Source organism: Phoxinus phoxinus, assembly GCF_949152265.1.
Source record: "Phoxinus phoxinus genome assembly, chromosome: 21".
NCBI lineage: Eukaryota > Metazoa > Chordata > Actinopteri > Cypriniformes > Leuciscidae > Phoxinus > Phoxinus phoxinus.
The window spans coordinates 13,638,697-13,661,275 of NC_136896.1; the positions used below are offsets into that span (position 1 = coordinate 13,638,697).

The 22,579-nt window shown below is 38.2% G+C and overlaps 1 protein-coding gene across 1 annotated transcript; it reads left to right on the forward strand.

Moving 5' to 3' along the window:
- The first annotated feature begins 2,641 nt into the window (after nt 1-2,641).
- On the forward strand, nt 2,642-21,222 carry foxn2b (forkhead box N2b). Its single transcript, XM_079596406.1, has 6 exons — nt 2,642-3,466; nt 11,405-11,988; nt 15,083-15,207; nt 17,986-18,041; nt 18,369-18,437; nt 18,920-21,222. Exons 1-6 carry the CDS (start codon nt 3,457-3,459, stop codon nt 19,279-19,281), a joined length of 1,206 nt encoding a protein of 401 aa, XP_079452532.1. The 5' UTR covers nt 2,642-3,456; the 3' UTR covers nt 19,282-21,222.
- The last annotated feature ends 1,357 nt before the right edge of the window (nt 21,223-22,579 follow it).

Sequence of the window (22,579 nt, forward strand, 5' to 3'; positions counted from 1 at the left end):
AAAAAAAAAAATCTTACTGTATTTGAATGTCTTTTATTTTATTATATATTATTATTATTATTGTTATTAATATTTTTTGTTAGCACACATTAGGCTTGCTGTAATCATACACATGTCTCAGCATATAAGTTCTTTCTGTGAAAGAGGAATAACAAAGAAAAGATCGGAAAACTAACACTAAATTGTCCTCCAGCATTTTTTTTTTCAAGTTAAATTCTTTTATGTGAGTGATTGATGTGTGGAACTTACGGTCGTGCATTTTCAGAAATGTTTGCATCACCTTTGTTGCTGCCATTATTAGAAAAAGGGTTATTTTTGCCTATTGTATATAACTTACTCATTCTCAAGTTCCCTTTCTTAGTATTTGGAGCTTTCATCTCAAAGCGGTTTGGTGTTATCTAAGGGCCCAAAGAATTCTGAAACATGTTTGACCATTAATCTTACAGAGAATGTAAAGAAAAGATTTCTATTAAAAACAATCCCTGAGCATTTTCATTCAGTTAATTTTTGTTCATGTGGTCATAGCATCACTGTTAAAAGTGCATCCTGACTATTTTATTGCATTCTTTTGGGCCCATGGCCTGACTTGTGCCTGTTTTAAGTACGATGCTGATTTTGAAAAGTCTTGCTGGAGTTGGTTATATCAGAGGCCTCTGGCCTCTTCAAAGCTGAGACAAGTATCTCTACAGCCCCATTGTCCTTTTGCCCCTCAAACTCCATCTATGTGTAATGTGGTGACTGTGGCTTCTCATGCAGCCTGAATTTTATGCATGTGTACCATAACATCTAGACTTAATATATTGTGAAGTCTTCAATAACCATTATGTAGATGCTAGTATGAATTTTAAAATGGTTTAATTTCCTAGAAAAGAACAGAAACTGGTCATTTTTAAGAAAATAAACTTTATTAGATCAACTCTGGTTGTTTGTTTTTGTTGAATCCTAACCGTACATTCGACATGTCAAGAGGAAGTTTGTTGTTTTAAACACCCGCTTTACAGGTTGCGTTACTTTCTGATAAAACTGTAGCCTGTCTTCCTGTCCATAAAGCCATGAAAACATCTGTCACTACGGCTGAACAGAACAGTATACTGCTTTCAAGAGCTTGTCAAATATGATTCGATTACAGTTATTATAAGACAAAACCACCCTGATTGCAGGTGTCACCTTCCTGTAATATTATAATGCATACACTCGACTTGTGCAAATAACGGAAGCAAGGTCCTCTCTGTAGGAGACTTTTATAGCGCTGTGCTTTATCTAGTCTGATAAGAATAACTCGTGAAATCATAAACCCTTCTCTTTCCAGTACTCCTGAGCAAATATGCACCATCATTACAGGCAAACAACCTGAACCGCATTGACTTTGACATTCTATGGCATACTGACACAATCTTGGTTCAAGTATTTGTATTTTTATGCTGCTGTGTTTTTAATACGAAATAATCCATATGGCAATAATCTATGTTCAAAGGTTGTCTGTTGTCTAAATCTATTAAATAGACATGCTTCGATTACAGGCTTCAAAGAAACAACTCTTCCTTGAATTGTACTCATCAAAAAAGCCTATTATATGGATACATTTTTGAGAGAATACTTCTATAGTTAATATTCCACACTTTAAGTTTGGGTCAGTGTAACTTAAGGTTTTTACGTCATTGACAAATTGGCTGCTTTGCATCTAATACTATCCAGACCATACACACAAATAATTGTGCTTGCATTATTCAGAGAAATTAAAAACTTGAATTAATGATAGTCGTTTCAGATACATGACTGTTAGGTAGTTCAGACTTTTAAGGCCAAATAAATGGAGACGTGTAGTGTTTGAACATACACATGGCCGTGAACTGCTTATCTACGGAAATGAGTGGAACTGAATTGTATATTAAACTGGATGACCTATTTTAAGACAAAGAACAAGGAGATGGCACATAAAAAAAGAATTGAAATTTAGAGAAAACATACAAATAATTCCTACATTTTAGTGATTTGGTATCAGGGCCATAACTCTAACCCTAACCATTGACACAGTTTTGGGTTCTCAATGACTTTATATTTGTCTGCCCCCAATCTTCATGCTTAGCTGCATCCTTCTCTGGGATTAATGTGGCAAAATTGCACATTTATTGCCATTGGACACATTATAGAACAAAAAAAAGGCATATTTAAAAGCATTAATTGTTAAAAACAGAGTTATGTAGAAAATCATGGCACACAACTTGAACATGGCACACTGACACATGATCTGCACATGCAACCACATTTGATAATTACATTGGAAATTCATGTTTTCCATGTCTGGAATAGATAATCAAGGGGTTTCTATAAACGTATATGGAATAATGTAAAAATAACGTATATGAATAAATACTAAACGAAATGGTCTTGGTCATGTTTTAGAGCAAAAAGAACATATGCAATTAATTAACCTGTGAGATTCATGTTGAGTGTGTCACGTGTGAGGACCTTTGAGAATGAAGTCAGTAAGCTGTATCTCCTCTAAACTTTGTCCTCTGCTGAAGACAGGCCCCTTCTTCGCCCACTTCAATGCCATAAATCAATCATGTGATCACCCAACATGCATGGGGGTTGCATAAACTGCTCCTATAAATGAGGCTATTTAACTCACTTTTACTTCTTTATAATTGTTTAATAAGATAATGCAGGCCTGCATTTTAGCACATTAGAAATAACTATTAAAATATCAAAATGTTGACTGGTTATGGCTGCAGACATTTTTGTCTCTCTAACATAATTTCAGCCAGAAAGGGTTAATATTTACCAGAGGGGAAAACAAAGTAGGCTTACAATAAAACTCTTATGGTCATAGTCCTGACTTTCCAAAGAGATACATTTTTTCTGGAGCACAATACTTACATAAGTTTGCCTGGTAAGTTTTGTTAAGCACTTCTCTACTTCACATCATGCAATAGCCTGCGATTGGACGACGAGCCTCCAGGTCTCCCCCGCGAAATGACGCAACAGCATCTGACCTCGTTTCCAACGTAAGCTGGTTGGTGGTCATAAGTTAGTAAAGCCTTTAAATATAAACCATATTCTCAATGAGAATGTGACGTCAAAATATCTGAATCTACACCGACTGGTTAGCGACACCGTTTGAAATAACACCGAGTTTTTTTTCTTCACAACCCTCGAATGAATAACGTGGTGCAACGCGGAGCGCGTGCTGAACGCAATTGCTTAGGTTTGCTAAAAAAGTGCTACTGCGATGCGGCAGTTGTCAGGGGGATATCGGAGAGGAGGGGGTGTGATTGGCTGAAGTGGCCCTGTTGCCTTGGCGACGGCAGGGGGGGTACGGAAGCGTTGCCGTGCGGCGTGATCTCCGCGCTGCTGCGTGGATGGAGGAAGCAGCTGCTGATCTTTTGACACAGCGCGAGCGAAAGGCTACTGCATGAAAGCACGGCAGCTTTTGTCGTCGGACGCGACAGTAGAATGCACGAATGTAAGTAAACGCTTTTCAATGGATTTATAATGCTGTTTATTTAAAGGGGAATCGTATATGTCATCGCGTTTTAAATTAGATGACAAGTATGAAACGTGTCTCGTGAAAAAAAATCTAGCCAATAACAAGCCATTGACCTCCCTTATTTCGGTGTTTACGTTGATTTTTGTTGTTGAACGAATTAATTAGTTATTTGTTCACCTTTCGTATTGAATTATACACTCGTCAGTTCTATTCCCAGAATAATTGTAGAAACATTTTAGACCATGTGATCTTGCTAGCTAACTTAGTTGAGTGAAATGCATGCGTTTGCCGTCGAGCTGACACGAGACATTAAACCAACCACATACCAGTCATATTCGTATACTTTTCCTGAATGAATACTCGAAAACAATAAGTATATCCCAGGACTTCGCTGTTTTATTTCGCTAGGTGTTCGGAAGCTCTCCGCGAAGCTCCACGCATTAGCTTGGACGCTAACTGAAGATCCTCATTCTAAAGAAGACTGGCCAGCATTCTAGTGACATTATCTGCGGAAGTTTCAGAACGCACGACAGATATGCAGTCGTAAAATATTTTTAGATAAAATTACAATTCAAAACGTCAATTGTCGCGAAAGCGCCTTTTAAATTTGAATGCTCTTATCAGAGGGAACGTTCGAATAGAACGCTAATCGAACTCGCCTGATTGTCGCCTGTAACAACAGAGTAATGCTAAAGGTTACAGTTGAAGGTTACAAATAAATATTCAGTTTGTGGCGAGTAGTGAGAATCTAGGGCAACTATGTAACACGAGAAGTGAGGGAGGGGGGCTGTTATTTTCTTGTTTTTGTTTTGCTCATTACATGTGTTGGTTGTACATAAGCTTTCGTTGAGATCGAAAGTAAAGGACTGATACTTTTGCTCGTGACTTGTTGATGAAATGCGATGTTCTGACGCAGACGTGCACTCATTATTTCCGGCGGCAGATAACGCCTGAGTGACATTGACACGTGGTCCGAGAGAACGCATAGCTGTGCTTAGAGAAGAGCTGGAGAGACGAGTACACAACTCTAGCTGCGTGTCACATGAGCACATTATTTAGTTCTGCTGTCTACTTTTGCACTTTAGACTGTAGACTCATTCAGGCCATGTTGCGTAGGCAGTGAAAAGGGTGTCTGTGTTGTTAACAGGGTTGTCATGTATTGGCTTTTATTTGCAGTATGAGCACATTAGCTGTATCCACAGTGTACAGAATTCAGATGCATGGCTGGCTGTATCAGAAAGGGCACAATTGCCTTAAGAGACTTCATTAGTACCGAATCCTGCGCTAATGTACAGAATGGCAATAGTGTCTGTGCAGTGCTGTTTTCTCTGGAGGGCTTTTGTAGGACACAGCAAATGATCCCTTGCTTATTGCTTCTCTCCTGGCATTAAACGGGAAATTAATTAGTCTCATTATGACTCTCACAATGATAGATAAGATCTGGCTCTTGGCTGTGTGCATGTTGCTGTCCCAAAAATGCAGAGTGTACGAGTTTAAATCATTGTTTTTGCTGCAAGGTTCAACCAGGTTTGCATGTCTTTATAAAGTGTAAAAAAAAAAAAAATTAAACAACTTTAATTTTGATGTGAGTGTGTGACAATAAAGTGTTGAGCAGTCAACAACAGTTTAAGACAATTGGCAGAAACGCATATGCATTACAGTAGATGATTCATTCTCTCTGCAAGAGGGGTGTAAAAAAACAAGAAGCTTTTCTTGTAAGTAAAACCACAAATTTATATTTGGCAACTCTTCCTGGTTGACTGGCAAAACATTTAAACGAACATCCAGTTGTTTTTCCTCCAAAGATTATTGAACATGCTTTATAATTGTTTTTGTAGTAAAACTCATCAGCTTTCCCAAACTCCATTGAAAATCAAATCAAACTTATGTCCAAGCTTTTATGCGGCCTGTAACGACAATGCCTTTGTTTGCTGACCCCTCCTCCTTCCATCCTCTCATTATACCTCCAGCTGCACATATTTCTCATCTGCTGTTAGCCTCTTTTTGTTCCTCGATGCCCTCAACGTTAGACCAGAAGGCGCAACTCACATCCCCAGGAGGCTATAACGCTGTGGTTGCCATGGCTACATGGTGACACCGGGGCGTGGTAATCAAATATAGGCGACTGCTCTGGATTTCAGTTGCAAATGTGTGCTTTTTTTCCCCCTGCATTTGCCTGGACCGTGTCACACCTCACACCTCACGCCCACTCCAACCCCCAACTCAACCTTGGGTTCTTAGACTTGGTCTGTCACACTCCTCGTTTAGTTCTTCGTCTCCTTTCTGAAGGATTTAAGTCCGTCGAGCAGCCGGCAGGCAGTTAGGGCCCCTCTGTCCATTGACAGTGATGCTAATGTCAGGCAGTGCCTTGATGAGAAGAGCTTGCCCCCCAGTACCATAGCCTGTGTCATTGTGATCACAATAGCCTCCATTGTGTTGGTCACTCCTGTGTGAATAAACAGGGTGTGTTTAATTGAGACTGTAGGGTGTGACAATGACATGGGACGAAGTCCAGACAGCACGCTGTGAAGATTGTGTGGAGGCTTGTATGGGTGAAGGTTTGTATGCCACCACCATGGAAAAAAAATAAGAAATGGAAACCCTGCTGAAGTATACTTATAGCGAAATCGAACAACAAACTAGTGTGACATAATTCCGAACAAAGTTAGGCTAAAACGAAGAAAAGTTCTCTACGGCTGGTAAACAGCTTCAAACTACCATGGCAATTACGTAATAGAGTGGTGCAGGTATAACGTCACTTTATAGGTCAACCGACAGTTAAAATTCACACTGGTTCCCTCGACAAAAATCCAATAGGATTTTTCCATGGCTTTTGGATTATTGCAAAAAACAAGCTCTGTGATCAGTTAAAGTTTATGATACTTGCACGTTTTGTCCATCAAGATAATTACCACAGATAAACACAACTTTTATGAATTTTGAAGCCTAAATGCAGTCGCCAGAATTAAAAACCTAAAGGTAGGCTAACAAACTACACCACGGTCCCACGACTTCAACTAGCTCTGCGGCTAGTTCAACGGCATCACTAGCTTCTGAAAACTCTTTCAGTTTTTATTTAAAAACATTTTCCCAGTTAGAATAGTTTATAAGAGCACAATTATAAGCGAACTGAGTTTACCTGTTCAGCTGATGACGTTTAATCACCTCGACAACCTCTGTAGTTGCATTTAGACACTTGTTAGCAACCGCCTTTAACACATAACAGCTTTAAAAAAACTGGTGGTGATTGACATTCAAATGTCGTAGAATAAAATGTAAAAGTGTCTTGAGCTTGTGTTCACCACAGACCTTATTTCAGCCATTTAACCAAAATCCCATTTTTAAAAAACCATTGACTTCGAGACGATAGAACCAGAAGTGCTGAAATTCTAACTCATTTATGCGTTTTGGCCTACAAAGTGATGTCATACCTGAGGCTTCGCCTTCTTTTGGTTAATTTCTTCTAGGGCTGCCCCCTAATAGTTCGACTGAACGTTAGCTGACGAGAAGAGTTTTCTTCTACCAAATTTGTATTACTTAGTCGCAGAAAAAAATAACCTCCACAGTCATGCAGTATGACAGACAGATTGTTAACATGGCTTATATCAATCATATTTTTTCTTTCCATGCTGCACCGCTTGCATGCAGTGCAGTGTGTAAAACTTAACATTTCATTGTTGAAGTGTTTATTCACAGATTAATTCACAAAATTCAAGTCATGTTTTTCTTGTTATATTTGCGAATATATGCAAACACTGTCATTGATTGGTGCTTAGTGACAGAGTTCAAACTGCGTGCTTTCCATTTAGCAAGGACATTTTGTGATAAAAGCACCAAAATGTTCATAGCCTGAATGGTTGGTGGGGACAGACAATTTAACGCCAAATGGACTTGTTTATAAAACTCAACATCTATTAGAGATAAATTAGAGTCTTTACGGATGAATTATTGTGAATTTATTTTGTTTTGGAATATTAAGTATATATGTTTTTACAAAAAGTCAAGTTTTTAAGAAGTTAGCAAATAGGAAGCATTTATGAAATTAAGGAACTCGGTTGTATGTAAATAAGATGAATTAAAATGAATTTTAATTATATTGTTTAATTAAAAATGAAAACATTTCTGACACAAGTTTTGAAATGTTCAATTTTAAAAACAAACTCAGGCATTGTTCATGTGGTGTCTTTACAGCTGTGGATTACGGCTTTCAAGCTTCTAGAATCCTTGCAGCATATGAATGTTTAAGAAGCTTTAGCTTTTAAATGTGGTTCAGAGTTGTGGAGAAAACTAGCCCTGAACTAACCAACAACAACAACAGGGTCTTTGTACTGTATGATTTGATTTTCTTAGAGCTTATTGTGACTGGAAGTAAATCCATTAGTCTCTGTCAGATGTCTCCTCGACATCAAGGAGAATACCTGAATTCTGGATTATACAGAGAAAACTAAAAAAGTAGTTAATCTCCAGCAGTTTTCTAATAGGGTTAGGTGACCTTCCTGCTGGGCTTTTAGATCAGCTCTCACACAGCGACAGAGATGCGCTGTGAGCCCTTGAGTCAGGACTGATACTTGACAGACCAATACCAACCGCTACAGGAATCAAGGCAGAACAGCTCTCCGCTTGGTGTTCAGCAGAGACGTCCAATTGAAACGGGCTGTTTAAGCATGCTTAAACACGTAGAAGACCCCTTGATCTCCATCTCCAACTGTTTTATTACAGCTGCACATGCTCGTCCCAGTACTCTGTTCTGCAAACATCAGCGGTTCAATACTGAATAAATCCTCCTCCTAACTGATGGAATTCAGATAGTGGGGATGAAAAGGAAAAACAGGTTGTTCTATGTAAAATCCATTAGATAATTTAATTTTTTTATTTTTTTTAAATTGAGGAACCATCTATAAATTTGTTACTTTCTGATTTATCTCACAGTACGGAAGAAAAGGTCTGTCTTTACATTTTTAACATTGGAGTGTACATAAACTATTCTGGATAATTATCAGTGATATTGAATAAATGGCATAGCTTTCCCAGAGAGCCTAGGAATTAAAACGGTAATTAGTTGTATTTCTCAGCTGCCCCTCCCATTGACCAAAATGTACGCATAGTGGGTTTGTTTGGGCGTATTTCTGTTTGAAGTAGTTAACCGTGGTAGAGTGTCTCCATTAGCATTGTCTGCATGTGTGGATGGAGGGTTTGGTAATGGGCTGATGAGTTTGTTGAAGGGAGTTAGATTTGTCTTGCTAATGAGTGCCACCATGAGAGCAGAGATCAAGTCTCCTCCTGGGGCAGAAGGGAAAGCAGACAGTACTAAATGTGCTATGAAGGACATACTGCTGTCGTCCCTGCCCTTGAGTGACCATGAAGAAAGACATCCAAAGAGAATGGTACTGTAAAACAAAACGGCATGTGGTAATGAACAATTCCTGCTTGTAAGAGCGAATCACCATATCATGTATCTGATCCAAATGATCGGCCACTGATCAGAACCAGCTGATAATCACTTTCTCAACTTGACGCTTGCATAAACCGATCACATTTTATTGATGCAAAAGACACGCTGTGAGAGCCGAAAATGAAAGGCTGAGCGGTGACAGTTTCTCAGTCTCCACCAGGCTAGAGTAAAATACTATGGTTGCAAGGTGTGTATACTTTAAAGTACTTTATTAGATAACTCCTGACCAATCGGCACTTGCTGCTTTTCAGTATACACACTGCTGCCCTCCTTCTACTCTCTTCTGAACTCGTCAACCCTCTTCATTAAAGCTCTGGGTGAAGGGTTGCCAGATGGCTCAAAAAGAGCGAAACGAGCCCTTTAAAAACGCAATATAATAAGCAGACAAGACAAAACTGTACCGAGGAACAAATATAAAAAATATCAACTAGTATTACCCATATCCTACAAATTTAAAAGGCGGGAAATGTAATTGATTGCTATATAGGTTCATAATGACATGAACATGAGTAAATGATGACATTATTGTCATTTTGGGATAAACCATCTCTTTAACTTTGTGTAAAAGCTATTGTTTAGCAACTTATTTACAGTACTCGTGTGAAAAGGATGATGTTTACTTGTCTGGTGTTTTGAACGGTCTGAAAGAGGAAGTGGAACCCCCTCCCTGTGCCCTCCACTCTATTCTCCAGAGTGGGAGAGAGAGTGATTCAGAGCAGCACTTTATGTGATTATTTATTTATTGATGTGCTGTATGGTTTCCATGGCAGTGGGTATAATAGTGGGCAGAGAAACATTCACTCTCCCAGGCACTCAGCCCTCTTTTACTTGAGCTGATGATTTATTTATAAATATTCTCTGTGCTTTCCATGGATGTCTTTTCCATTTGCTTAGTCTGTGGCAGGTATATTTCTGACTGGTCTGAGTTTTTCTCTTGTGTGTGTTTCTTCAGGCTGTGTGGGGCCACCATGCTAGCCACAGGTTGGAACCGAATATCACTTATCCTCTCCATCCTCGTCTTTGTCTTATTATATGGCGCTGATAACAGACCTGCACGTCTTCAGTGGTTGTCTAAGAACCCTCTAATCTTGAATCTCCTCTAAGAGCCCTAGAGTACACACTGTAGTTGTTCTGGTGTGGTATCGTCTTGAAGATGAGGGTCATGGCTCTCTCAGACACTCGAGTAGATGCCTAAGAGGCCCTTAACTGTGTCCTAAAGGGCCTCTTAATTCCCTCAAGAGAAAAGGTGCAGGCAGAAATGACAATGAGATCACAATGTTTTAGCGATAAAAGAAAGTGGGGAAAAAAACGAATTAATCAGAATTGTGGTCATAATCTAGAATCCTCCAGCAAAGATTATACACATGACATTACCTTGTATGGTTACCTAAATGTTTGGCTGAAAGTTTTTTTTTTCTTTTTTTAGGAGAAACAAAATCATTGATAAGAAGAGTTAGCACTTCTCCAAAGAAGCCTTTTGACTATGTCAGCATATTTTGTGCACACAATGTTAATAAGCTACTACTGGTAAACATGTCAGCAGTGCCTGTATGACCGAAAATGAGCAATTATTGCCCAACGAGTGAAAAGAGTAGCAAAAGAGTTTGACTGAAATATTGAGAAGCATTACTAAAGGACTTTACAACCCTCTGCAATGCGAGTTAATCACTCTAAAAAATGCCTTTAATTAGCCAATGGCTAGTAAACTGTACGATTACAGCCGCCTGTAGGCTAATTGACTTAGAGGCAAAACAAAAAAGTTTAGCGCAGATATAATTTCATTGCCTGCTGAGCTTTACGCTCTGTGGCTTGCCTGAGAGCGCTCTCTTACACACACAAACTCACAGTGAGAAAAGAGAGCACATACAGGGCTCGTTGACAGAACTGTCGGACCAGCGCTGCGTCGTCATGAAAGTTTTATCATTTGCATGCGTTTTTTAAGCCTTGCCAATTTAAACAATCAAACGCAAGAAGACGCGAAAGATAACTCGCGTGCGCTGTACTCAAACTGCACATCCGAAGCACGTGCCCTGAAAGCCGTGTCTGACAGCACGTGAATACTGATTAGAGATCTCTTTCACGGCCACTTGTGCTTAAACTGACAATTTCACACAAAATTATGTCAAAATACTAATTTTTGCGAGTATCTTAGTAAACATAATGTCTTAAGTGAAAGTAAACAGTCAAGAGAGAAAACGCATGTGTAACAGTATCAGTATATGGATCCGTGCATTTTATCTTAAAGTGTATAATATCCCTGCTGCTGCCTGTGTTTTTAATGTTAATCAAACAACCGACAGACTCACTGCAAATAATCACTCAATGCTTTCCAAATTTAATTACTGAAACTTAATGTTCTGCTTTGGCTAAATGAAAATTGTGTTTTGGTAAATAAATAAAACCAAATTTATTTGTGATTGACTGTTGCTTTCTGTTCTCTCCAATGCCTTTCACTTCCATAGACCCTCCTGGTTTGATGGGTCCGATAATAGGGATGTCTCCAGATAAGAAAGCCGAATCTCCTGGAGCGCAGGGCGTTTGTGGAGCTGGGACTCTCCCTGAAGCAGAGAGTGCTTCCAGTCCCATGGCTACCAGTCTGGACCAGATTGTTCGTACTGGAGCATTGAGTGTGGTAGCAGGCGAGTCTGAAGATGACGAGCTAACCAACCTGAACTGGCTTCATGAGAACTTGCTGCAGAACTTCACACTCGGTGGACCCGAGGCACAACCCATCAACAGCCCGTTGTTTGACATCGAGGGTGGCGGTGGATCGCCACACAGCAACACCGCCTCGTCTGCCTCCTCGGTCTCTGCGGGAAGTGAAAGAGATCCTTACAAGTCAAAGCCTCCCTTCTCTTTCTCCTTACTGATATACATGGCTATTGAGCAGTCGCCCAGCAAATCTCTCCCAGTAAAGGACATCTACGGTTGGATCCTCAAGCATTTTCCATATTTCTCCAGTGCCCCTACTGGCTGGAAGAACTCAGTGCGCCACAACCTGTCTCTCAACAAGTGCTTCCGTAAAGTAGAGCGAAGCATAGGAAAGGTAAGAACTCAAACGGAACATTCCCATGTCCTGTATGTAGACAGTCAGTCAGTCATTAACATAAGGTCTTGTATCATGTTTAAGTAGGGATTCACAATATTGTTATTTATTATTTTTTTCTTATTTCTTGAATGTGTCAGTATTGGATATTTAATTGTGGACCAATGTTGTTATTATTAACTAAAAGTAAAACTATTAAAAATGTAAACTGAAAAAAAAAACCTAAATTAATGAAAGTATGTTCCCTTGACAACTAAGTGAAATAAAATGTTTAAGTTGACATACCAACATGAATAAAACAAAAAAAAGAAATAAATTATAGCTTGTATATATATATACTATATATATATGCTATATATATGAATATAGTATATATATATACTATATATATTAATATATTAAATACTATTCAAGAATGTATTAATATTATTTGAATTAGCTTTAATTTTTCTATTTTCAGTTTTCCTATTTTTTTAATGTGCTTTTGTAATCATATATATATATATATTACAAATGCACATAAAAAATATGAAAGCTGAAAATAGAAAAATGAAAGCGAATTCAAATAATATTAATAAATTCTTGAATAGTATTTAAATGATACTAGACACTGTTGTTGACATTAATTTCTGCCTCTTCATTTCTATATATATATATATATATATATATATATATATATATATATATATATATATATATATATATTACTTTTGCTTTTTGTTAAATAATGTCTTGAGCAAATCTCAAAACGTATATACATATTTTGTATATACAGGCCTAAATTCACTGGTACAATTTTAAATTATTCATTTTAGTTTTAGTGTTTTTATTTTTGAATATATTTAGACAAAACAGTATAAGATTTTAATTTGAGCAATTTATTGATTATCGGCCATGATAGATAAATGGCATTAAATAATTTTCATCTTGCCAGTATCTGCCACAATTTTAATATTGGTGTATCCCTAATACGAAGGGGTTTATTTAGCAATAATGATCGTCTTACTGCACATTACTAATTTTCAAAATTATTAAATAAATGGGCTTAAAATTAAGGCTGTCAAGCGATTTAATTTTTTTTTAAATCTAATTAATTACATGATGTGCTGGTTATTTTATCTAATTAATCACAAATTAAATCTTAAATCAAATTTGTCTGAGAAATTACCCCAAAAATATTATTTTAAGTCATTGTTACATGTGAAAAGCATTAAATAGATATTACAAAAAGTGGTTTTAGAAAGAAATCTTTTATTAGAATTTATTACACATAAACCTTTAGGCTACAAGGGCCATGTTTTCTGTCAAAAGCTGCATCTGAATTGGTATTTAGATATACAGACCTAAACAGTTTGGTTACCAACATTCTTCAACATTGTTACGCAAAAGAAAAAGTAATGCAGGTTTGAAACACCATGAGAGTGAATAAATGTAAATAAACATGTTTTTCATGTTTGGGCAAACTATTCCCAAAATATGATTTTTTTTTTTTTTTTTTTTTTTAAGTGATACTCAAAATAAGAAACTAAAACTGCCAGTAGGTATGTCCAAATGAGTAAGTCATTGAGTCATTCATTCAGTGGATTCGTTCAAACGGCTGATTCATTCAGGAGGAATTAAGTAAGAGGCTCTCTTTATGAATGAGCCATTTGAATTATTGGTTCACCCCAGATTTATTCGCTCAATACGTGAATTCATTCAGAAACGAAACATCCGGTGTGTTCGTCTTGAAGCGGTGCTGCGCAGACCGATAGGTGTATGACCTCAATGTATCGCAAGAACGATTCTGTCTGCTCTCTAATCGCTCTCACTGTACTTTGATGTCATCTTGGCATGTGCAGGCAAAATATAGCCAAAGCTGAAAATATTGTCTAGAAATATACCACAATGTTGTTAACTTACTAAGTTACTTTTAATTTAACTTTTGTAAATCAATATCACATTTGCACTTGTGTGTTATTGCGCTTGTTACTCGTGTGATATTGCTTAACTAGCCTATATCATATAAAAACTGGATCTTACATAGTAGGGACATTCTAACTGCATTCTATAGGCTCCATCACGCATTGAGCTGTTGCACTACTTCATGTCCGTCACCAATAAACTGTATGAAATGTAAGATGGCCTACCGGTATGTAGTTCTAGGGCAGGGTGGGGTAGGTTAAATGTGTTAAATTATTTTAATCGTGTTCTTTTTCCATACCTAATTAATTAAATTAACATGTTAAATCGACAGCCATACTTAAAATATTAATGAGGGTTGAAATTATTTTTAATATGCCTGATCACAATGTGCTGTAAGAGACATGAAAACAGCAGAGTGACCTCATTGACCTCAGAATGCTGCGACTGACCAATCACAATCAAGTATTCCAGAGAGCCTTGTAATAAATTAGAATAACATCTTTTTCTCAAGACTGGTTCACACACCATTGCTGCAGAGAACTCGCTCAGACGTTTAACTAACTGGGTCAGTGTATAAAGTAGTGCAGGGCTGACTGCAGTGTGCTAACTGGCTTGTCGAGAGGGATATTGGTTTAGGGCTTTTTGAAAACCAATGTGTTCAAAGCAGGGCACGCAGCCAGTTAAATGAAGTGAGGCAGATGTTTTCATTTCTTCCACGTGAGCCGTAGATGGCGAAATGATTTATGGAACGGTGAGGACAGTATGTTTCATTAACGTGTGACATTGTGTGTGAATCTGTGGGTTTCATATGTCTCAGCCTGGTGTCTGTTGCCATGGCAATGTTTCCTCTTTCCTGTTTATGAACGCGGCTAGTGAAGTGAGTCAAGGTCATATTCCCCCTGCAGGACCACACCTCAGACAAAGGGTGATGAGTCCTTTATTCAAACACACACAAAAAACCCCATGCAGACACAGGAGAAGCCACCATTCCACATCCTTCCCATATGGTCATTATAGTTTCATGATGATTCAAAATGATAGTTTTGCATTCATGATGTGTTCATGAATCTATAGTGTAGGATCAGACAGACAGATGGTCCTGTTGTCATTTAACCTGAGCCGCGTCCTCACACCACCATGCTGAAATCATTCTTGCGCTTCTGACTCCTCCCCTCTCTGTTCCTTCTAGACCAATGGGAAAGGCTCTCTGTGGTGCGTTCACCCCGAGTTCCGGCCCATGCTGATGCAAGCCCTGAAGAAGCAGCACTTCCCAAATGCACATGCCTTCTGCACCCCTCCTGCCTCCCCTCCTAGGTATCAACACTGGCCCGATTATACAACAAATTTATAATTCTGACATTTATCAACAATGCTTGTATAGTGCTTACTAATATTTCAGAAGTATACTCTGCAAACTGTCACAGACAAGCACTTCCAGTGTAGACATCTTTTTATTTATTTAATGGGAGTGATTTCATTTTTATCTGTCATGATGCTCCGCTCATGTCCATCATGTTTGGTGTTGACCAAAATTTAGGTTGTTTACCAAAAAACACCACAGCTTGCTATATTAGTATAAAATGTCTATTCAGCTGCTGTTACAGACTTACAGGTGTGTTTGTGTGTGTGTGTGTATTGGTGGTTAGAAATGTTGTTCATTGAGTTGTATTTATAATATAGTGGTTCAAATCTTGATTCACTGGTATTAAATTCTAGCTTTTTTTGCAGATTTGATACTCTGTTTGATTAACACCCATTTTGAAATGCATTTTTAAATAACTTGTATCTTAGGTAGGAAAAATAAAGCACTTCAGACAGTTTTTTTTTTTGCGGTAAAACTAGCTTTTAAGTTAAGTATTTTGTTTAAATTATTTTGCACATAATGTAATTTAATATTTATTTTAAATATGGTAAGAAGTATAATTAAAATAACAAAAGCAGTTGTACGTCAAAAGTTTTTATTAACTTTAAAAATGTAATTTAACTTGTATTCTGCAAAGGATTGGAAAAATATGTTCAAATGCTCTATCCTCAAATAATCATTCAAAGTTTTTTTTTCATAAAATCTGTAATAAAAAAAAGTTTTTCTCTGTTTTATTAGAATAATATATACATGCGCAAATAAACTTGGCAGAGATCAAATCAAAAGATCCTTCATATTTTTATTTTACTCACCACAATCCAACAAATATAAAAGTTAGTTTCTTGTACAAAATCTATCATTTTCTGTCGCTGTTTGGATGTAGTAAAACACTTTACACAAACACTTTTGGTTGTGTAAAACACAAAACATCTTTTGTCACCGTCCATAATTCTAACCTTAAAATCAGGAATTAAGCATAAAATAATTTAATTAATGTGAAAACAGGATGGAGAATTGAACAAATAGTTGTTACCTGTCTCAGAGAAAGATGGGAATCATGTCTTGTTTGTGGCAGTTTTTCTAGTGAATAAGGGATGAAACAATACCTCTTCACCTTACAAATCGAAAGCAGAAATGCTACGAACAGCACATCATATTTTGTGAGAAAGTGTGACATGGTAGAGCAAAACAGACACTATTTTTGGAATCAGCAAGAGTTCGAAACAAGTATTGGAATTCAATTGCGGTGTTTTTAGGCAACACAAGCTATTCATGAGATAAAATTGTTTCAAGATCGGATTCAGGATTTTTACACATCATGAAAACTAGTGAATTGTTACTTCCATCAGAGGCGTAGGTTTGATTTTGAGATTGGTGGGGACATTCCCGGAAGCTGAGGATTCAGGAAATTAATAGTATAACAAATAATGACAAGGAGGCAGTTTAACAGACTTATTAACTTTACTCCGCTTATAGTGTAATGCAATAATTATGTAATGTTACAGGTAACAAATAATGACAAGGAGGCAGTTTAACATACTTATTAACTTTACTCTGCTTATAGTGTAATGCAATAATTAATTCTGTAATGTTACAGGTAACAAATAATGACAAGAAAGCCGTTTAACAGACTTATTAACTTTACTCCGCTTATAGTGTAATGCAATAATTAATTATGTAATGTTACAGGTAACAAATAATGACAAGGAGGCAGTTTGACAGAGACTTAACTTCACTCAACTTTGTTCACACACGCACACATTTTTTGTTCTGTACAAACTGTGTAAAAAAAGTCTACACGAACCCTACCCATCACAGAAAACTTTTTTGCATTTTTACATTTTCAAAAACATCATTTATATAATTTATAAGCTGTTTTCCTCATGTGAATCAAAAAATCCTTGTCCACATAAGGATTTCAAATATTGCCATCGTTGTGGGGCATTTTACCCCCACAATGGTTTACCAGGACATACAGAGACAGAAAGACACGCACACGCACACACACACAAAACACCCAACCCCACACACACAGTTTGGGTTGGCTACTTATCCCGCGATTGTTATACATTGAAAAAAAACTGCACTGTCCCAGAATCAATATTTGACGCGATTGTTTTTGTTCACAGAGCTGTTGATTTCTTTCTCCCTCACTTACCGCATCTAGGTTTCGGAGGAATTTTGCCGCTTCTCACAACCGAATTAAGCTACAGCCTCTCACAAGTTAGAAAGAAAAAGCACAGCCAATCGGATTAGCAATGTGGGTTCGCGAGGCGGGACTTCTACGAGATCTATTAACCAATTGTTGTGTACCAGGAATTGCGCTTTTTTCACAGAACGCTCTTGTAAGAGTGGTTTTATATATACATATATTTTAATTTATATATAAAGTTCGTTTTATATAAATATATATATTTAAAAAATCTAAATTATTGCAAGGGACAAATCAGTGGTCATTGGATATTGGTAGGGACACGTCCCTAGCGTCCCTACTAAATTCTACGCCCCTGACTTCCATTATAATATTTTACTGTTTTGAGTCTTAGTTCAATTATATATATATATATATATATATATATATATACACACAGTATAGATGTATTTTACATACATACATACATACATACATGCATACATGCATACACGGTTGTATTGTATTACTATAGAGGTGTAGAGAATATCCAACAGGTGTGTTTAATATCTTCTCACTCTTTCTCTTTACTCTGCAGTGCCTCGTCTCCTCCTCATCACCTTTTCACTTCAGAGCAGGGCTGTGCCCTAAAAGGTTAGTAGACTTCATCAGGTCTGTTCAGAAAATTCATGACCTGGTCACATTTTACACACCATTATCTGACATATCATCACACATTGAAGCCTATCACTCATCTCAGCTCTTTTCGTTCCGCTCACCCTGTACTTGAAGTCTACACCGTGCTCATAGATGCCATCTCTTTCCTGTATTTGGTAACCTTGACAACCAAGGCACTGGTACTTTGAAATTAGAAAGAGACTGTTTCGCTCCTGGGTGGAATGACTCATTCATTTAAACACACACATATACACATCACATAGTCAATATTTGTGTGCATCAAAGATTTCTTTCTCTTTACAGAATGTGATTTTGATGCTGCCACTGCCATGATGCTGTTAAAGTCTGCCTCTGAGCAGAACATTGACTCATGTAAGAGACCACCATCACATACACCAACACCTCATTTTTTCATCCTCTGCTTTTTATTCATGTTTTACATCTGGTTTATTTGAATCAAGACATGCATATATTTAACACTTCATATAATCACAGCAATCATGTATGTGTGTAATGTATATTGGCTGTTATGTTATTGGTTTCAAATGAGGATCATCCAATCAAAAATTAGCGTTAGAACAATCCATTTATAATGTTACAAATGATTTCTGTTTCAAATGAAGGCTGTTCTTTTGAACTTTCCATTCATCAAATAATCCTGAAACAACTTTTTTTCTTTTTCCCCCCCAAAATTTATTATAATTAAAATGTTTCTTGAGCACCAAATCTGCACATTTTAATGATTTCAGAAATAATCATGTAACTCAGAAGATTGGAGTTATGGCAGCTGGAGTAATGGCATCTTGCATAATACTGTCTAATCATCAGTTATCACTCTGCTTATGATTTCTCAGACCCAGACCAAGAAGGACCCATAGATCTCTCCCGAAGGGACTTGGTGGTTGTGAGTCGGGATCCAAAGCAGGATCACAACTACAGCAGCACCCCTGTCCCGCCCTGCCCTCGCCAGATGCCTCTTTCACAGCCGGTCAACTTCAGCCTGAGTTTGCACCATGATCAGGAGAGAGAAGGCCGGGCTCGATGGCCACGCAACCCGCTGCAGGGCCAGCTTTTAGGGAAGAGGAGCAGGAGAGATTCCCGGTCTGACGTGGACGAGGAGCTCAAGGAGGCGGCCGGCTCGCTTCTACACCTGGCCGGTATTCGCACCAGTTTAGTCGCCTCAAGACGCAAGAGCAGGAAACTCAGTAGAAAATGAACCCAATTCCCAACTTCAACTCCATCCTGTGGCCTGCCCAACCTCTCTCTTCTGGTTTGGTGTATCTTCCTTCTTGTTTGTAGTTGTTGGGGTGTTTTCTTTCCTTTGGTCTTTTTAACTGGGATAACATCCCGGTCCACTCATCAAACATGGCAATACAAACACAGGAGAGAAAAGCCATACTGACATGTTTTATGTACAGAAAAGAATCCGATTTGAATGAACGGCCCACATCAGCTAGTTTATTACTAAGAGGGTTTGAAGATGTAAATCATAAAAAAGAGAGAGAGAGAGAGAGACACTGTCAAAATGCTTCAAACTTAGAAGATTTGCATGCTTCCACCTCTAAATCAACAAACTTATTTATACGGAAAATGAATGCATGGATTTTCAAGCTCCCAAGACCTCTCACGCTTCACCATAGCGGGAAAACAAGCTTAAAAAAAAAAAGAAAGATTTTTGAAAGTGCCATTGATTTTGGATCATAACATAAACATGATACAAAGAAGAAATGCAATAATTAGTTGACCTAAATACCTGTAGTTATTTTATTTTTGTACTGCTGGTTTATATATCGTGTGGTGGTGGTGACGGCATGCCCCTGGGAGCCTTTTGCTGCCGCAGTTATGATGTCAAAACCATGTGACTCCTCCCGTGCATCCTGATCGGATCAGTTTTGCATCCCCATCCTGACCACTATGACTGGAGAACAGCTTGAAAGAAACGGCTTTTTGTTGCATGCCCATCAGCCTCAGTGTTTCTCAGAAGCTAGCGATCTGTATAATCAGGTGTTGTGCTATTCCACGTGCACTCACTGACTTGATTAAATCATTGCCCATGCGCATACTGCCTGCTTTTGGAGCGTACTAAATAGCGGCCAATCAAAACAAGAACCTCTTTACCTCTATTATAACACTCTCCCCTCTTCCTGCTCCTTGACTTTTTGTTGGCAAGAGCGTCATCTCTACCTTTTATCATCTTTTTCTTGGTTCAAAATGTGTGACGAAGCCTCCAGTAGGGGGCGCTGTGTGGACCGCCTCTTTCCACTGCTGCTTTTGAGACCTCCAGAGAGTTCCCAGGGCATGAGAGGAAACCAGAGACAATGTGAACTGCACAATAAACACGCCTGCAAGCTGAGACAAAGACATTCTCCCATCACTGCGGCTCGCGGATGGTGCTGATCATGGGAGAAAGGATCACAGGAACCGAAGCTGGGGAGAGTGGACATTATATTTAATGAGCTAAAGGTGATAGGATATCCAACCGGATGTGAAGTGAGAAATATGCTACTCTGGACTCCCGGCCGTATTTTTTATTTTTTTGTCCCCTTTGAGATCGCCAAAGTTGCTGCTCACAAAACTCGCCTGGCTGTGTGTACCCTGTGGTCCCGGACCTTTAGGTTGTTTGTTTATGATTGGGTTTTTAAGTGTTTGTTTGAGGCTATATTAGGATTTTATATACCCAAGCATGTGAAATTGTGAACCATAACTGCCACTTGCCCCCTTACTCTGGCAAACCAGAACTTCTTGTTTGAGTTGATTATTATAAAACTGCCTATCCTTGTGAAGCTCGTTCCCTGTCACTTTAACCATGGCTGCCAATTCCTCCCCTCCCAGCTGTACATAGTGCTACTACAGAATGCAAGTATTAATGCAGGGAGGGGGACCGAGCAGTAGTTTTAGAATTTGAGGCCAATTAAATTCTACTGCCTATTAATTATTATTGTTAATTATTATTATTGATATGGTCCACTAACTGATTTGCCACTTCCCATCAATTTTGTCATGTTCGTCTGCCATGTATGGCAGTCTGAACCTGATTTTTGATTTTGTAAGCTAACCTCTGTTAATAAAAGGTTTATAAAGTTTATTTTTGCCAAAGATATGCAATTGTTGCATTATATATGGTATTAAAGAATAAAAGAGTTTTTTCTTTTACTGATTTATTGTTTGATTGTTTGTTTACTGTATCAGTCAAATAGTCTCAGGCCACCTTTTCACTATCTTTGACAAACGACAAAATTATGGGGGCTTTGTGGGGTTCCGTTCATATGTTTATCTAAAATTTTCAGATCCAAAAGCTTAAACTTGTCATTAACTGTAAACTTGTCCCTTAAATCTGATTGGTTGATCGGAATGTTGTTTTCAGATGCTGATCCAGTAACATGTTGTACTTGGTGAAATCAAGTTCTGCTGCTTGCCACTCCCATTTATTAACTGACACCTGTTTAACTTACTTGCACACAAACAGATTCAGCATTCCACAAAATGAATAAAAAAATGCAAACAGCGAATATTACGAAAACCAGCAATAAATGTATTTAAATAATACTAATATACTTTATGTATCTAATCTCACTTTATTAACCCATGTCTTTGCTGCTGACCTTCGATGACCCACTTGTAGGCAAAAATGACTTTAGATTAACCAAATGTGTGTCATTTATTTTTATTTTCATTTCAAGAGTGTTGAATGTCCTCTACTGTACGGTGTAGAGGATGGATACCCGACCCGAGCCCGACGGGACCCGCCGGTACCCGACGGGCCGGGCCGGGTTCGGACAGATATTTAGAAATGATGTTCGGGTTCGGGTCGGGCTCGGTCACATCAGCGCGATAAGGCATTGAACGTTTTAAATCTAAAACAGCTTATGTAGGTAGCCGATGTGCCTGATGCTTTCACTTGATGCAAACGTTCGTTTTTGTGATTAAAATACATGTAAAATATTACCATCCGTCTTCCTGTGTGCGGACATTTGTTTATGTAGCCGTGACAACGAAACGCGTGCATAATGTGCGCGCGCCAGGTGTTAAGAGCGCTTGTTGCTCCGCGCGCTGATGCGCTTGTCCTGTTGACATTTCCGATTGCCTTTCTACAGTTGCTAAATAAAAGCGGGCTTTCCACACAAACAAACGTACAATTGTCATTAGTATGAGAAAAAATGGGATTTTAACTGTCGGGCTCGGGTCGGGCTCGAACATAAATATCTTTATGCCTGTCGGGCTCGGGTCGGGTTCGGTTACTGCTCTGTCGGACGCGGGCCGGGCTCGGACTGAAAAAGTCGGCCCGATCCGCACTCTAGTACGGTGTGCTTTTCCTTAAGCCTGAGGCTTTCGCTTTTTGTTGTAAAAGGGCCTTTATTGTAAAAAAATAACAATTTGTTTGTTAAGAACCAAAGAAGCAAGTCCCGCCCAGGTTAGAAAAAGTAACGGAAACGTAACACATTACTTTCCATAAAAAGGAAGTAGTGCAATTGGTTTCTTTTTTAGGAAGTATTGTAACGCATTACTTTTAAAGG

What these genes read in the sequence shown, in the direction of transcription:
- foxn2b (XM_079596406.1), top strand. An exon ending in GCAGGGCTGTGCCCTAAAAG is followed by an intron (nt 18,042 to 18,368) that starts GTTAGTAGACTT and finishes TTCTCTTTACAG; the next exon opens with AATGTGATTTTGATGCTGCC. An exon ending in TGAGCAGAACATTGACTCAT is followed by an intron (nt 18,438 to 18,919) that starts GTAAGAGACCAC and finishes ATGATTTCTCAG; the next exon opens with ACCCAGACCAAGAAGGACCC.